The 17,776-nt window shown below is 45.6% G+C and overlaps 1 protein-coding gene across 1 annotated transcript; it reads right to left on the bottom strand.

Annotated features, from left to right (window-relative positions):
• Positions 1–923: 923 nt before the first annotated feature.
• WFIKKN1 (WAP, follistatin/kazal, immunoglobulin, kunitz and netrin domain containing 1) lies at positions 924–17,428 on the bottom strand. Its single transcript, XM_072983018.2, has 2 exons — positions 17,117–17,428; positions 924–2,828 (listed from the first exon to the last, which is right to left on the bottom strand). Exons 1-2 carry the CDS (start codon positions 17,276–17,278, stop codon positions 1,332–1,334), a joined length of 1,659 nt encoding a protein of 552 aa, XP_072839119.2. The 5' UTR covers positions 17,279–17,428; the 3' UTR covers positions 924–1,331.
• Positions 17,429–17,776: the final 348 nt, after the last annotated feature.

Below are 17,776 nucleotides of genomic sequence, written 5' to 3'. Positions count from 1 at the left end.
TGAAGAGAGTTATATCAGCCTAATAAGAAAGAGGTCCAGTTGCCATGAGCGAACTTCCAGAGTACCTTACAGTGTTTTTCTAGCATAAAAAGGGGGCTTTTTCAGTTAATGCTAAAGGGATCACATTGTTCCAGTACAGATCTTAAGAGGCAAGAGATATTGACAAGACTTAGTCCTTACAAATAGCTTCTTTCTACTTCCCCTTAATGCACAATTGAACAAACCAGGAAACCTCTTACTATACGATGGTTTCTGGTTTTATCTGAATGAGGAATCTATGGTTCACCAGCTTTGAAACAAGCAAGGATGTTAGAAGTTTAATACCCAGACTTGTTCTGGACCTGATAACCCTAACTTTCTGGATTTAATCAGAAATTGTGGTTATTGAAGAATTAAAAATCGGTTAGTGAAGCAACAATTGGGCTGTGTGTGTGTTCATGTCTTGGCTTGCTAAGCCAAAATCTGAAAATTGAAATATAACCTAATGACTGCCTTTTCTTTCTTATGAACCCTGTTTCTTATGAACCTTTTCTTTCTTCAGCCCTGTTACAGTAAGGCTGGTAATTCTCCTCTCTGTCATTGTCACAGGGTGGTCACTTCAGATAACACCGCCCACCGCTCCTTTTGGGTGTGAGCTAACCCTCTGCACAGGCTACCCAACAAGCTATTTATGATCCCTCTGAATCTCGCCAAAAAGAAGAGGGGCCCTACTGCCGTGCCACAGAGGTGCAGGACAGCTGTTGAAGGGGCAGGATGGGATCAATCTAAGTTGAAACAGGCATGGACGCTGTTATTTGGTTCAAACCAAATTGTACCAACAGCAATCTGTATACCAGTAATCTCTATGCCAGAATGGCTAGGCCCTTTTGTTAATCAGAGAGATGTTAAAACAGAAAGGGAAGGGAAGCAATCAACCTTCACTGTGACTGGAGAAGAAACACTGCTTGTTTTTTTTTTATTAATATTACAGTATTATTAATTGTACACAGGATAGACTGGGATGAGGACGTGGTTGTCACAGGCACAGATAAATTACAGCTCACACAAAAAGCAGATGATAGGTAGTTACAAGCATAATAGAGCTTCATTGTAATAGGATAATGATAATCTTTGAAAAACAAGAGGCTGGTCCATGGAACCGACTGAGGAAAGAAGTCAGCGTTTACCTCCTCTGTTCGTACCGACGTCTAGGGCAGTCGCTCTTCCTAGAACAGATTCTAGTCCAGTCCTGCGCAACTGCGGTGCATGAGCAGAGAAGAGCTGCGTCTTCGGGGTGTGTGTGGCACGTTTTGTCTCTCTTCCCTCCCCACCCGAAGGGCAAACAGCCCACCTTAGTCCTGGAACCGGTTGAGAAGCTCACAGGTCTTCTTCTCAAGAAGCTCATAGATCTTCTTCACCCGCTTCTCGTTGGCAGTCCGGACGTAGCTGTTTGGGTCCAGAACCGCCATGCCGTCGTGCACTTCCCCCATGATGATCAGGGGCCCGTCCTCCGTGGTCATATTGGGGCAGGGGCAGTTCCAGTCCATGTCCGTCAAGGTCACCTCGAGGTACTTGATGTTGAAGAACTTGAGGCCCATCTTCTCGTCCTTCAGGACATCGTCCAGCGCAAAGCGGGCAATGCCAGAATCCTGGTCTTCGATGATCTCCATCAGCCGCCCCACGATGGCAAAGTCGCTGCGACAGAGACTCGGGACCATCTTGCTCTTTAGGCGGCAGGCTTTGCACTGCAGGGTCTTGGGAAAGGGGCACAGATCCTCGCAGCTCTCTTTGCTGTCAAAGTTGTTCTCGTTGCCCTCACAGCCACCGTAGATGAAAGAGTGGCATTGTTTCATCAGGTGGTTGTAGGCCCAGCGGGGTTCCCAGTTCTTACAGGGGCCCTGGACCATGGGGAGCGTACACAGGTTGACCGCGTTACTGACGCAGGCCAACTGGCACTCCTCATAAGTATCAAAGTGGTTCTGGTTGCCCCCACACCCACCATAGCGGAATGTGGCGCAAGAGCCTTTCTTGGCATCGAAATGCCAGCGGACTTGGTGGGCCTCGCACTCTTGCTTATCTGGTTCCTTCAGGCACTCGTCAGGCGGGAGCTGTGGGGCGGTGGGTGTCTTCGGCTCTCCTCTGGAGTGCTCCCTCTTGATGACGGAGAGCGGGAAGTCTGCTCGCAGAAGACCGGCGGAGTTCCTGGCCGTGCACGTATAGATCCCAGCATCCTCCAGCTGTGCATTGTAGATCACCAACTGGCCAATGTTGGTCACGACGACGTTGCCATACATCTGGTCGGGCCGCATAATGAAGTTCTCCTGGTGGTCGCTCTGCTTCTCCCATGTGATATCCGGACGGGGCCGCCCGCTCACGTCGCAGTGGAAGCTGACGGTGCCGCCTACGTAGACCGACTGGTGGAAGGGGTTGTTGTAGAGGGCGGGGGGTATCGGCAGCTCAGCGGCCACGGCGCCAGGGGTCGGGTGAGCCGTGGTCTCCACGGGCACCGGGCTGGTGTTGGGCCAGGTGAAAATGTACTTGCAGGGCACGACGGCGAGGCTGATGCCCCGGATGCAAGCCTCAGCATCCATGTAGCACTTGTTGTAGTAGGTGAGTCCATCAGAGGCGCAGGTGAAGTTGGGCTCCTTTTCACACCTGTCCTTGCACTTGCAGACCGGCTGCCCGTCCCAGATGTCGCAGTCCGAGCCCTGCTGGGTGCAGACAAAGCTTTCGCAGGTGGCCTCCTGCACCTGCTCCAGGGAGGAGAGGCTTCCGTCAGCGTAGCGGGCGGCCACGCAGCTCCGCAAACCACAGACGTTGGTGCAGCATTTCTCGAAGCCTTCGCAGTCCTGTTGGAGGAGGAGGAGCAAAGCGTGTCAGTTCAAGCCACCTTGGGCCCTTCTCGCCATCGCAGTGGCCATTCTCTGTCTTAAGAACCCAGAAACCCACCCCATCCCAGACAGAGCATTGGTACATCTAGCTCAGGAAGGCACCAATTTTTTTTTCCGGGGGGATGCAAGGGACACCTACCATATTTGGCTCAGGAGCGATAAGCAAACTTCTATCCTACCTCTCTCCTTACTTGGAGGGAGCTGGGAGCTTTTCCTCCACCCCAGATCCCAACAAGATCTATAAAACACTGGCAAGTCTTCTCATTTGGCTGGGGGGGGGCATCGGATCAGGGCCAACGACAGCCATTGCTGGAGGCATGAATTGTGCAACTGCCCAGCTGGTGGGTTTTGTCCCCTGTGTCTACACTGGCCAGCAACTACTCTCAGCATTTCAGGCACAAACCTTTCTCGCCCCTAAGTGAAAGAACTGGGGATCAAACCTGGGACAGCCGACATGCCCCTGAACTGCTCTGCCTTTAAACCTGATGGAATGAAATTATTTTATTTTATTTCATGTCTTTTTTTCTTTTTCTTTTTTGCAACAATGCTGTCTTAGGTCACAGAAAACAGTGAGCAAAATCCTGTGCCATGAAGTTGCACCAGTGTAGAACAGATCCAACACCAGAAATAATTAACTTAAATTGAAAGCTTTTTATCTCCCTCTCCCTTTCAGGCTCCCTAGAGGTCTTTTACGACCCAGAGAAGCTGTTGGGAGACTCGTAAGAAGTAGGGGGGGGAGCCTTCAATAGTCAAAAATTGTTGCCAGATCGCTGCCACTGGGATCGAAAATGACAGTGATCTATTTATTTATTTATTTATTTTAATATTAAAGGCTCCTCGTTGCCACCATTAGTCCTCGGGAACCTCAGAAGCTGAAAGGGAGGGATAGGAAGGTTTCAGTTCATTTAAATTTATTACTGTATTTCCTACACGGGATCTAGTCTATGTCAGGGCAATTTGACGCAACAGGATTTTGCCCAATGACCTATACAACAAGAATCCTTTTCTATCACAATTCAAATATTTCATTTTGTTATCAACTCTATAACTGTTTTAAAATAAAATATGTTTTAGTCAGCATAAAGGTAAAAGGTTCCCCTTGACATTTAGTCCAGTTGTGTCCAACTCTAGGGGGCGGTGCTCATCCCTGTCTCCAAGCCGCAAAGCCAGTGTTTATCCGGAGATAGTTAGTTAGCATAATATTCAATAACCCATAAAACATTATTTAAGAATATTTGTATAATGCTTATTCATAATAATAAATAATATATCAGAAATTAAAATAACCATAGGTAAAAGGTAAAAGTGTCCGACTCTAAGGTGCAGTGCTCATCCCCGTTTCCAAGCCATAGAGCCAGCGTTTCTGCGAAGACAGTTTCCGTGGTCACGTGGCCAGCGTGACTAGACACAGAACGCCGTTACCTTCCCACCGAGGTGGTACCTATTTATCTACTCACATTTTTACATGCTTTTGAATGGCTAGGTTGGCAGGAGCTGGGACGAGCGACGGGAGCTCACTCCATCACGTGGATTCAATCTTACGACTGCTGGTCTTCCGACCTTGCAGCACAGAGGCTTCTGCGGTTTAACCCGCAGCGCCACCACGTCCCATACACAAGAATTAAACATTGCATAATAAAAAATAACCTGAAGACATTCGTAAAATACCACAGACCCGTGCAAAGGAGGCCATGTTAACTGCAAGGTGACATACTCCATCAGAATGTAATCTGAAATATTATTTTTTTTAAACTTACAATTCCTCTAAGGATCTCAAGATGTCATCCATAATGACGCACACACCCTTATCTTTACAATAAGCCCCTGTGTCTGCCCATGGCCACCCAGAAGACTTCATTGAGGATTTGAACTGAGGTCTCTCTAGTCCTGGTGCTTACACCAAGCAATATCTTTATCAAAGAAACCCAGGTGTGGTAAATAACTTTTCTTTAGGGTTGGCTGCTAGTTTAGCAGAAGCAGGACAGCTTTTGGCAATAATGCACGAAAAAGCATTAATCATACATCTGTTTAAACCACAAACATTAAATTCATTAGGTTTCCAGCCAAATGACCCCAAAAGCTACCAATCAATGTAGCTTTATGAAAATAACATTTTACAGATAGCAGTAATGACAATTTTAACCATTAAACAACGGCTAGGTTGTGATCAATGTTTGTGTATGGTCTGCGTAGACTGCTGTGGGTAATTGCAGCTAATTGATTACGTGCCGGCACAGTCGTGAATTACTTTTATAAACATCTGTTTAAATGCCCAGTTGTGCCACAGCGAGGCCTTCTGGCATCTTGTCTCTTAGCCATGACACATTTCACCAATCTTGGGCAAACATCGGTAGGATTCTGGCCATTTATTTAAAGCACACGTGTTCACACGCTCCCTCCCTTCATAAAGAAAAAGAAGAAGGATACATTGATCTTCAGTAGAAGACAACCAGGAGAGAACTAACATTTGTCTTAAATAGCTGCTAGCTTTTCTAAAAGTACCGCGGTCAGAAGCTATGGCCAATAGTGGTCAGTTCTTCAGGCAGATCCAGGAGTAACTTGTACAGAGTTAATAACTCATTAACTCCTCTCACATAGATTTTTATAGCACACATACAGAAGCTGTTAGAGATTTCTTGGTAGATTAGATTTGAATGTAAATGCCTTTGCTTACATCCAGCCACCTCATCTTAGCCTTTTCCACCTTGAGACAGAGACGGTTTCGCTTCCAGTTCTTGAAATGCTAGAATAATATTTTGAACTTCAAACAGCATTTTGCAATTACATTATCCATAAGAAACAAGAGGCACTAGCTTTCTGATTGGATCTTCCCGGGGAGGGTGGGGGTGGTATGGGTTAGGAAATGGGCTGTTGTGACCTGCAGAAGTAGCTGAGATTTTGGCAACCCTAATACTGTGTCCTGTATCTAATGGTTTCTGTGGTGTGTGGTTTTATTTATTTATTTGTTAAATTTATACTCCGCCCATCCAGACCAAAGTCTACTCTAGGCGATTTTGTAGTCTACAAGAAAGTGGGTACAGAATTTGGTCTTCCTTTTGCATATAACCATCTGGTAACATAGGGTGTGCTTCTTAAAGAGCAGATAGACATGGTTCCATCATCTTTAGACTGTCCTCGGTATTGTCATATAGGCCTATCGCCTTTCTTTCTCAGCTGAAAGTTTGCGTTGTGGTGTTCATTGTCTATTTTTTTAAAAAGAAGTCCATGAATCCAGAGGGTGGTTTAAAAATTTACACTCCTGATGGTGTCAACAGTGAATAAACTCTGTAAACCCCACTGTTTATTTTAGAGTTAGCAAATCAAGTAGCAAATTAATTCTGCTACTTCAGCATGTTAAACAAGGATGTCAGCGCCAATGAATTAATTTTCCAGTTTCTAATATTGGCTAGTGTTTAACATTAACAAATTAAAGTTCTAAGCTGTAGGCACATTTTGTTGCCCAAGGTAAAAGACAAGATAGTGTCCCTATAGGATGATTTAACAGCCAGGGACGTGATTCTGGTACTCCCACTCTCTTCCAATGGCAAGAGAAAGCTTCTCCATGTGCTTCTCCGCCAGGTGGAGGTAGGTGTACAAGTTTTTAAAACTATTTCACAATCAGAAATCAAGGTTTCTCCTCTAGGACTACTCACTCTGAGATTTGTCTCCTCAAGCCCAGAGAACTGGAGAAGTACAGAAATTCCCTCTGACTCCAAGGGGCAGTCTAAGACTCGCTCCCTGGGGCAAATATCTCACTCTACCTAATAGCAGGAATGGTCTTTGCAATCAATAAGCATTAAGGTACCTTAGCAAAGTAAAGTTGCTAAGCAGTTCTAAAACTTCTTTAGTGAAGATGGCTCCGGTAACCAATCCCCCTTTTCAAGACAAATTTTTCCACCAATTTTTAAGTTGATATCTGTTTAATTCTTTTTAAGGACTGCAATGACTTATGGCTTTTAATATTGTTTGTTTTTAATACTGTGAGCTACCTTGGGTCCTCTTGAGGTGTAGGGTATAAACACTTTACATAAATAATAATAATAATAAATAAATAATTTGTTCCGGGATAAGTTGGTTTCAACTCAGCCCAGTATTTGCTCTGAATAACTGTGAATGTTAAAAATTGCCACCCCCTCAAAAAGCTTGGGGAAAAAACCCTAATTACCACTATGACTTCATGAAGTGCCTGTTTTACATCCTTAATGAGAATAAGATTCCAGATATATAAGTGGATATTGAATTTTGGCCTCCAACCCCAACCCTGTATGGCTGGGTTCTTCTCTGCCTAACATTAATTAGTTGTGTGCTGTCAAATTGGAACTGACTTATAGGCACCCTGACGGATTTCAAAGTAAACGAAATATTCTAGGCAGGGGTTTTACCAGATCCACACCCCCAGTGAGCTTCTATGGCTGAGTGGGGATTTGAACTCAGGCCTCCTACATCCTAGTCCATTATCAGTCTATCTACTACACCACTCTTAGTCATCTGCAAAGGGAAGCTATCTTATGGGCTTCCAAGTGATCAAGCATTCAGTCTGAAACTATCAAATGTCCTACCACAAACCCCTGCTAAAGTCATTCTTTCACGCTTCATCCTGGTCTGAAATTCCAGCCCGTCCCTACATCTTATCTTAGACCATGGCAGCTACCGAAAGCCTAGGCTTCTTAAGCAACCCTCCACCCTCTCCCTCAATGCTGGCTAAGCCTTCTTAGGGTTCTTTGTCTTTAAATGGGACTTGGCAGGGACAGCTCCGATAATAAAAGACGTATTTGCACAGACGACAGTCCTCTGTAAAACAGGACATCTACGGTGACCCTAGCCAAAGAGCAAACGCCAGCCTCCTCTCAAATAAAGGGATGGAACACCCCAAATCAGATAAGTTACTTTAGCACAAGAGATTTGAAAAAACCCAAACAAGCCTCTTCTCAGCTATGGTAGGGAAGAAAATGCAATAATTTCTTTCCCTTTCAGGGCATCTAAAATGTGCTGCAGTAGGTAACTGTTGCTCTTTACCTAATGACAGACCTGGTCCTAGAATCATAGAATAATGGAGTTGGAAATGATCAATAAGGCCATCGAAGACAACCTCCTAATCAAGGCAGGAATCGAAATCAAAGCAGATCTGAAAGATGGTGGTCCAATTTCCTCTTGAATGCCTCCAACGTTGGAGTGCTCACCACCTCCCTCTGAGGTCACTGGCTCTACCGTTGTCATACTGCTCTAACAGCTAAGACATTTTTCCTGATATTCAGCCTAAACCTGGCTTCCTGTAGCTTGAGCCCATTATTACCTGTCCTGCACTCTGGGATGATCAAGAACAGTTCCTGCTCCTCCTCTGGATGACTTTTTGTTGTTTAGTCATTAAGTCGTGTCCAACTGTTCATGACCCCATGGACTTGAGGCATGCCAGGCCCTCCTGGATGACTACTTTTCCAGTATTTGAAAAGTGCTATCACATCTCCCTTCAGTCTTCTTTTCTCATGACCAGTTCTTTCAGTCGTACCTCATAGGTTCCGGTTTCCAGTCATTCATGTTGCCCTCTTCCAAAATGCTCCAGTTAGTTGGCATCCTGCTTGCACAGGGAAACTAGTGTGCATGTGAATGATTATTCTTCACTTGCAACAATATTTCAGCCAGTATCTACCACTTAAGGAATCAGAAGCAATAAACAGTCCTATGGGACTTAAAACAGTTAACACATGCATTATTGCATGAGTCTTCCTGGATGATAATACAGTACATCTATTACAGTATAAATGTATTAGTCTTTATTAGGCCATGCTTTTCTGCAATAAACTAATTCTGAAATTACGTGCTGGTGCATTTTCACCCAAACCTGTCACAAGTCAGTTCAGCAGTTGAGAGAGAGAGAGAGAAGAGAGAGAGAGAAGGAAGCCACAACCACAGCAGGCCTATTGAATCAACAGAACTTACAGAGGAGTTGACTCACCAAAGCCCCAATGATTCAATGGGCCTACTCCAGTTGTGGTTCACTGTTGGCAATAACAACAAGCCAATAAGCAGAAAAATGGTGTTAGTCCATTTCACTCTTTTGCATGTACAGGCCAGATTCAAACCTATGTAAGGCATTGCCTAGGTTTTCTGGTCCGATTCCTGGCAGTGGGATGTTCGGCTTGGTAATAGGGATGTTCCATTTATTGCTTAAGTTCTTTTAAACTACAAATCCCATGGTTCTCCATTCTGGGAGCCTTACCTGACAGACAGGTGCTTCCCAGCTCCTAAATGTGGCTCACCTGGGAGAAAGGCCCGAGCAGGCAGGAGCCTGTGGTCCAGCATAGGCTTAGCTCCACCCACCTTCCCGTTTGCCCCTCCATCCTTGACCGGGCTGGCAGCCGACTCTTACTGCAGGAGGGCACCCAAGGGTGCTGTGCAGGGTGGTGGCGGCACACACAGCTTTATCCTCTACCCCTCACGGATGCTGGCTGCCCTCCCACCTGTTCCTTGAGGCACCTGCTGCCTTCTGGCACACCGTAGAGTCAGGCCTGGTCAGGGAGAGGGACTCAAGTTATGGGACTTGCTGTCAAATCAGGCTTAAGTTGCACTCGTGACTTGACCCAATTTCCCCCCCAATGACTTTGACTCAGAACACACCCACCTCATCCCTTTCTTCTGGGGAGGGGGGACTTGTTTTTACTAAGGATCAGGCTTGGGGCTTGGAGCTCCGACCCAGAGTCATCTGTGCATTTTATCTGGAGTGTATCCATCTATCTATCTTGGGATATTATTCTTGGGGGGGGGAAGGTTGACTCGTGGATATTGGTTAACTAAAAGCATAATCAAGCAAGGCAAGGTTTGGAAATGGGGCTCCTGTTCCTCTCTTTCATCAAACGGTTTAGATCATGCACAGATGCCACCCAGAGTAGACTTCGATCTAGATGGGCGGGGTATGAATTTAATAAATGCATTAAATAAATAAATAAAAAGTATCCTTGGTTCTGTCAGAAACCCTATTTTTTTTCTAAATATAAAGTTAAAGTGATGAATAGACTTAAGAAGCTCATGATTAGTCTATTCATATTTCTTTAAACAAGGTGGCAGCCCTAATTTTAAGACAGTCCAACTGCCTTGCTGTCTTTACAATTACTGGATCTAAAAAATAGCATGCATTTCCTTTTCCTCGGTCCCTGCTGGCACCTGAGGTGGAGAGTGCTAATTTGCCTCAGCGTTTAGGGTACAGAAGTCAGCAGGTAGAGTATTGCAGCTTGAATGTTGCAGGAAAAAGGGTGAGATTTTAGGTGGTATTAGAGCAGAAAGAGGGAAGAGGGAAGAGAAACATGGTCTGGCTTCGGGGCATCCTGGCTTTGTAGTTTCCACTTTATAACTCACCACTATCTGTCGTAATTCTGTGTCTCCTTTCAGGACTGACCCAAGACATTTACTTTTTCGAGGCAGAACAGCAAAGGATGCCTTCCACAACAGTACAGTGGTGCCTCGCTAGACAATGATAATCCATTCCACTGAAATCGCTGTCTAGCGAAATCATTGCCTAGCGAAAAGCAAATCGTAGTCGAGCGAAAATCGGTTTGCGAAGCAGGGACCAAGCAGGGACCACTCTAGGCGGTCTAGGGACTGCCCAGAGTGGTCATGTTACCAGATAGGCGGGATATAAATAGAATAAATAAATAAATAAAAATAAATAAATAAACATTGTCCAGCGAAATTCCCCCATAGGAACCACTGTTTTGCGAATTGCTATAGCGATCGCAAAAAGTCAGTGTCTAGCAAAAAAAACCTGTCATGCGGGGTAACTGTCTAGCGAGGCACTATTGTACTCAGAAGCAACATCTCCAAAGCCAACCAAGGTCGAGCAAAAGCAGACAGAGGGACACCCACCTGCCCTTTGTGCTCCCCTTTGATGACTCCAAATTTGAAGCGGAAGAGGACAGGAGGGGAAGGCGGAGAGAAAGGAGTGAACAAACTCAGAGAAGGGAGGGTCATGCGTCCTTCTACGCACCCTGATCTTGCCAATGGAGACAAGAGAAAAAGATTCTCTCACGCACACACCTTTCCCCCTGCTACTGTACTCATGAAATTGTACCCTATGAAGGTCCCTTCCAGCTCTGCAGTTCTAAGATGATGATGATTAGTAGTAATAGTAGTGTGTTCAGTTTGCTGATATCCTGAAACAGCTTGTTTATTAAGCACTTCACAATACCAGAAATTCTAACTGGAAGGAACCTCGTCAGCTTGGACAGCTGGAAAGTCTGACTGGTGGTTTGTTCCCATTGACCCCACGCATAAAAGGAGAGCATGCCAACCCGTGCCAAAAGGAGTAGATGCCCCAGACACGGCCTCCGGAAGGCGCAGATTGGGGTGCCCTCAGGACCCATTGCTCTCCTCTTAATGTGGATGCCAGAATCATAGAATAATTGAGTTGGAAGGGATCAATAAAGGCCATCAAGTCTAGCCCCTTGCTCAATGCAGGAATCCTAATCAAAGAGTATCTGAAAGATGGTTGTCCAATTTTCTGTTGAATATCTCTCCACCTCTCAGGGTAATTGGTTCCATTGTTGTACTGCTCTAACAGTTAAGAAGTTTTTCATGATATTCAGCCTAAATCTGGCTTCCCGTAGCTTGAGCCCATTATCATCTGCCCTCCATTCTACTAATAATATCCTGTCAGTTTTGGGATAATCATCTTTTGTCATGGATGGCAAAAAGTCAGAAAATTGGGTGTTTTTAAGGTGGCTTTCAAGCACCTTATGAGCGAACTGGTGAGGGACTTTGCCAAGGCTTTGCGTGGCAGCAGGATCTTCATTTGGGGTTGGGATGATGCTGGAAGCCAGACAAGGCAGGGCCTGAACCCCTCACACCTCCCCGGGAAAAGCTCCCCTCACACCAGGAATGGGGTGCCCTGCTTTACACCAGAGGGGGCAAGATTCTTCCATCTGGAGAAGTACAGAAAATGAACTTCCAGCCTGTCCAGCTAAGGGTAGGAAAACCTGGATTCAAAGTCTTACTCAGTTTTGATTGTTACTGGGAGACCCTGACGTGGTTGTGACTTATGGAGTTCTTGTTTGGATAACGTAGTTGGAGGAAATGGGGAGGGGAGATTACATAGATCAACCTGAAGTACTGGAGGAAAAGAAGGAGATAAATATAAAGAAATAATCAAGTTGGGATAATGATAAGAGTTCTGTTAAGAAGAATAGACATAAAAATGTGTGAAGGTTTTGACAGAGAAGTGAGGTAGCGCTCCCTTAAGGTAAATTCCCTCAGGCTGTCTCCTGAAGACAGTCGGTTGGTTTGTATTTTTTATTATATTTTTATACCACCCCATAGCGCACAAGCACTCTCTGGGCAATGCACAATAGCCAGGCTATCAAATTACAAAACAGTAACAGAAGCCATTCAACATATTCAAGATGAACTATATACAAACATAGCATTTGTAATATACTATTTGTATAGTCATCAAAGAGTAACAAATTCAGAACATAGTATCCTCTGATGATGATGATAGTTAAGGAACTTCAGCAGGTCCAAAATGCAGAAGCCAGATTACTAACTGGGGCTGGTCACAGGGATCACATGATCCCTCAGTTACAGCAGCTCCACTGACAGCTGATCTGTTTTCGGGCTGAATTCAAAGTGTTGGTCCTAACCTATAAAGCCCTAAATGGCTCGGGTTGAAGCTATTTCATTGATCACCCTCTCCCTTCATGAGCCTGCTTAATTGTTAAGATCATCAGGAGAGACCTTTCCCTCGGTCCCACCACACACAACAGGGCATTTGGTGGGCACATGGGAGAGAGGGCCTTCTCTGTACAGTAGCTGCTCCCAGACTCTGGAACTCCCTGCCACTAGAAGCCAGACTGGCTTCATCTTGGCTGTCGTTTCGCAAGTAGGCAACTATCTTTCTCTACAGGAGACTCTCCCTGAGTGGCTGGGCTCCCTGAGTGGGGGTGTGAAATGGATAGTTGCACCTTATTGCTTTGAATGTGTTTTGGCGTTGTTTATATTTTGATAGTATGGCATTTCTTTGATCCCTTTTTGTATTTATGCACTCACCGCCATTAGCTTTAATATTGTATTTTAATGATGTAAGCTGCCTCCGATCCTTTTTACAGCAGAAAGGTGAGGTATAAGTGTGTGTGTGTGTGTGTGTGTGTGTGTGTGTGTGTGTACACCTACCTGGAACAACAGGGCGATTACTATTGGAAGAGCACAGGCAGAGTTGGAGAAGGTTGCTTTTCTTGGACTGCACCTCCTGCAATCTAAACCAAACTGGTTGGAGGATTCTGGGCCTTGTAGTCCCCCAAATTATTTCTGTTTCCAACCTCTGCTCCTGCTTGTGCCACACCATGACCCCTTGGTACTACTAACACCAGAAATCTGAGGTCAAAGCGGGTAGGAACACGTGGTGTGGCTACTTGCTTGGCCAGCTGCGAGGGTGGGAAAGTCACCTCTGGCATGGGCTTCTCCCAGATGACCTCGGCCTTCCAGTGGGAAGGAGACACCTTGGCAACTTTCTAAATTAATAGAGTAATGTAAGCCTCCTTGTAGGTACAGTTCACAAAACAGCTTGCCTTCTCTCCTTGACAACCCCAGCCCTACCATGAGGCAGAGGGACGTCACTATCAGAGGCAGCAGCTCCAGGAACGCAACAACTTATAATGGCAATGGTTAATTTGCTGTGATGGGCTAGAAATCTCATGGGATTTGACTGTAAGCATTGAAGCTGCTTTCTTGTTTTGCGGGCTTTCCAACACGCAACAGGGACGCAGCTGAACACATGACAGACGGCCCCAGAAGAACATGTACTGCTTGTGTGATCACCCTTCCATAGAGAGTGAAACAAACAAAAAAGGGTATTAAAGAAAGCAACTTTATGGATAAGTAGGTAGCTAGCTTTAAAGCGAAACAAAACTATATATTTTCATAACCATATATAGAATCCCAATTGGGTGTTCTGACTTCCTCCCTTCAGAAGTGCCAGTAAAAATTCTCTAGACTGTTTTAGGATGATGCCTGAGGTTGAAGATCCTAATCACAGCTCCTACTTGAAAGAAATTCCTTCAGGATTCGTATTAGCGTTCCAGCTAGCTCAGTATATCTACACTGCAATAGGCGGAAGATATGCAGTCATACAGAGGGTCCATGGTCTGGAGGATTGAAGTTCTTCTAGGATCAAAGCAGGATTAGCTGGGATGCTAATATGGACTTTCCTGTTCCTTCATAGTTGCTCAAGAAAAGCAGAGCTTTTTCTAGCTGCAATATATAGGTATGGGCTCTCTCTTTCTTAATGCACCCTATTTTGATGTCGTTTTGTCATGAGATGGCAATTAAGACCCATTAGAGTTTTAAAGAATGGGTTCTGTTGAAAAGACAAAGAACTTCTAGGACTATGGAACAACACAGCCTACCTACATTTTTAGACTTTGCTTGGCTATAGGAATTCTCAGATTGCCATGTCTTCTTCAGATTTTACCACTAAATACCATTAGGTAGATCTCGATCAATGCTGGTGTCAACAGGAATATTTAATTTCTCATTATTTAACAAAAGTAGCAATAAACTGATTCCCTCCCCCACTTGAAATAATGCACTGATTTTAATGGATTTACATTAAATCCACTATTTTTAACAAGCAAGCTGTGCATAAATATTGTATTATAAAAAGCGTTGTTGGTGCCACTCAACAGCATTATATATTGCTGTGGTTTCTATCAAGAACAGATGTTTGCACAGCTCCTGCTGGGTAAAGGAAGCACACACACACTTCTAATAAAGAATTGGTCTAGAAGCAGTAAGAGGCTAGATATTTTCCAAAAATTAGGTGTACTGTAACAGTTGCAGTCCAGATTAGGAACCATGGCTATAGACGAAATCGATAACTCATCATCACTTTTGCATATATCTTTGTAGCATACTTCCCCGGAAGCCACTGCAGAAAGTAAAGTGACCGGGTACCAGTAAAACTCACACCTCTCTGTACTACGCCTTCTCCTGCACAGCTACCTTAAAAATATTGACCCGTTTCCTAATGCATGGATCCCGCCATGCAAAAATCACACAAACAGAAATCATTGGCTTCTAACATCCTATGGATAATTTAGTTTTAGCAACAATCGCTGAACCCATTCACACTCAAAGTTCTTCTGTCAAGAAACCTCTGATTTAAGGTTGGTCATGTTTAGCATGTCATCCAAAATTCCTGTTCCACTTTGAGACAGACGCTGGTTCTGCTTCAAATGCTAAAACAAGTCTTTCAAATTCTACAATCATTTTTCAAATATCAAACATCAACTGCTGAAGCTAAATTATCCATGGGAGGCTTTGTAACTTTCAGATTTGTAACTTTCACACGGAGGGACTGCATGCAATTAGAAAATTGTTGTCTGTGATCTGAAACAGATATGAAAAGAATTTACTGGCCCAAGAGTTCTGCATACATTAATGAGCTGGAGTTTCATTCTGTAGGAACTGGTAGACAAGATCCAGTGGTGAAAGTTTTCTCAGCTTCACAGTTTTCTGATCACATCTTATTACAGTATCCCCACCTGACAGGTGCATCGTGGCATTTGTGGTCTCTTAGCAAAAAAAGTCAGATTGGAAAAGGCAATTTGAAAACCCTACAGGAACCAATGCCAAATGAATCTTTGGGGTCAACCGTAACATCCCATTGCTTATTTGAGAGCAAACGATCCAAGTGACAAGTTAATACTGCTAATTCAAGGAGTTAAACACTTTCATTTTTACTATTTATAGCCACACATGCATCATTCAGCATCTAATGCTTAACATGAACAAATAATTTTTAAAAACCAAATGTTCCAAGCTCTGCTCCCCACGATCTCCCCAAATTTTCTGCCGCTCAAGAGATGCTGCTTAAATGAAGAAAAGGCTGGGGTAACCAAGTGTGAATTTTAGTGTGGAAGGGCTGTGAGTGCCATTCAAACTTTGGTACTCAAAACAAACGCTTGGGTGCAGAATTCCTTAATTCTAACTTCAGCCTAATTGACAGGTATCAGATTTCTAGTTTTTAAAAAAGCATGTATTCTACACTGGCTGGCTGCAAGCACTCCAGGCTTCCATGAAGATTTTCTCAACCTTTTGTGGAGATCCTGGGGACTGGATTTAGGACATGTTGCATGCAAAAATCTCTATGTCATATATTACGCTACATGCCATCCTTGCCTTCTCTCGTTAGTTTTGGGCCAATTCACCAATTGCACACCCTACTGTGGTCTTGGGTGGCTCCTATTCATGACCCAAGTGGGCTCCTTGATGGATTTTTGTCCCACTAGCACAATCTCTCTCTTTCCCGCTGCCCCTCTGCCAACTATCTTGGCAATCTGGTACCCAAACTCTGCCATCACCTGGAGAGATCATCCCTTCCTGCTGCTTCACAATGGAGCTCCATTGAACCCCGACATTCTTCTGGGCAGGACAGAGGAGACTGTGGCACAACTCACAGAAGCAGGAAAAAGCAACCTTAAATGCTTCATCTGTCCTTAAATGAAGGTGTTGGCTTATGAGCCAAAAAAAAAAAAAAACGTGCTGTTTTGGAAGGATTCCAAGCGGTCAGCAAAGAAATTCCTCCAAGCGTGCACAAAGTACTTCTATTTTGCTCTTGAGACGTGGGACAGTTGGGAGCATTGGGGAGAAATGAAGATACAGAAGCCAGGGACCCCGAAAGAGAAGCAGCCTTCGTGACCCATGAAAATAAACCACATTTTGGGCTGCCCCATCCTAGTGCAGGTTGGCTAAAAAGTTAACAAGCAAGTAGAGCTTTTGAATTCCCCAGGATTACAGATCCATGTTTGTGCCACCTACTCACTGAATAAGTTCTCAGGCGTTCAAAAGCCTCTTTTCCTGGGAACATGGTCAGGCTCCAGCAAAAGTATCAGGGCAGCCGATGGTTCTGAACCCAGTGGGTCCATCTCGGTGATCTTCTCGCCCTGCTCATCCTGAATGCGACCGGTTCTCCCCATCCCGTCCAGTCATCTTTTATTTGGAAACGGGAGAGCTTGAAACCATCACACACACCCCCACCCCCGGACCTTCTCTATGGGAAGCGCCGGCACAGCTGCCCAGCTAGGTGCCCCCCCACACGATCCCCGCCAACCTGGCGCAGGCTTCACCCTCCTTTTGCCATAGAAGGGCATTTCATCCGAAGATCGTCGTCCCCCCCCCTCCCCGCGAGACGGCCGTCCAGGCGGGGATGGCTGGAGGCGCGCGCCCCGTCGCGGGCAGAGGTGGGCACCGCCGGCACTCACCTGGTCGGCGCGGCACTCGCGTTCGCAGGTGCTCTGGGCGTCCACCCACAGGTTGGGGTTCAGCTGGTTGGGGCAGACCCCCAGGTGGCTCATCCGGACGGGCTGCCGGCCGGCCCCTTCTGCCAGGATGGAGAGCAGGGACAGGATCAGTGCGGGCAGCATCGGGTCGGGCTGGAGGTGGGGGGGGGGGTCCCAAGCTGGCCCTCCTCCTCCTCCGTGCCGTCTCAGGCCGCCTTCCTCTCTCGTCGGTCCCTTCCTCGGGAAAGCCCCGCAGGCATCCGGCGGCGGCGGAGGCGGTGGGATCTAACCCCCCCCCCGCCTCTAGCCTTTATCCCCCCCCCCCCAAGCCGCCCACCCTCCCACCCAGCCCGGGCAGGAGCCGTCTTCCACTTTGTCCGGTGCGATAGACAAAACAATCACATTCGCAGACGGGAGCGAGAAAGAGAGGAGAGGTTGGCGGGGAGGAGAGGGATCGCGCTCTCTCTCTCTCTCTCTCTCTCTATATATATATATATATATATCTTTTTTAAAAAAATTCTTCTTCTTCTTCTCCTTCGACCTCCGCGCTTAATGGTCTGAGCGCAGTGTCCTCATCTTATCTCCGTCCTTGGTGACTTCGCCGCTCCGGCTGCTTCTTCCCAGCACCCCCCCCCCAAATCC

The sequence above is a fragment of the Pogona vitticeps genome, chromosome 13 (assembly GCF_051106095.1).
Source record: "Pogona vitticeps strain Pit_001003342236 chromosome 13, PviZW2.1, whole genome shotgun sequence".
Taxonomy (NCBI): Eukaryota; Metazoa; Chordata; class Lepidosauria; order Squamata; family Agamidae; genus Pogona; species Pogona vitticeps.
This window is presented reverse-complemented; position numbering and strand designations above follow the sequence as displayed.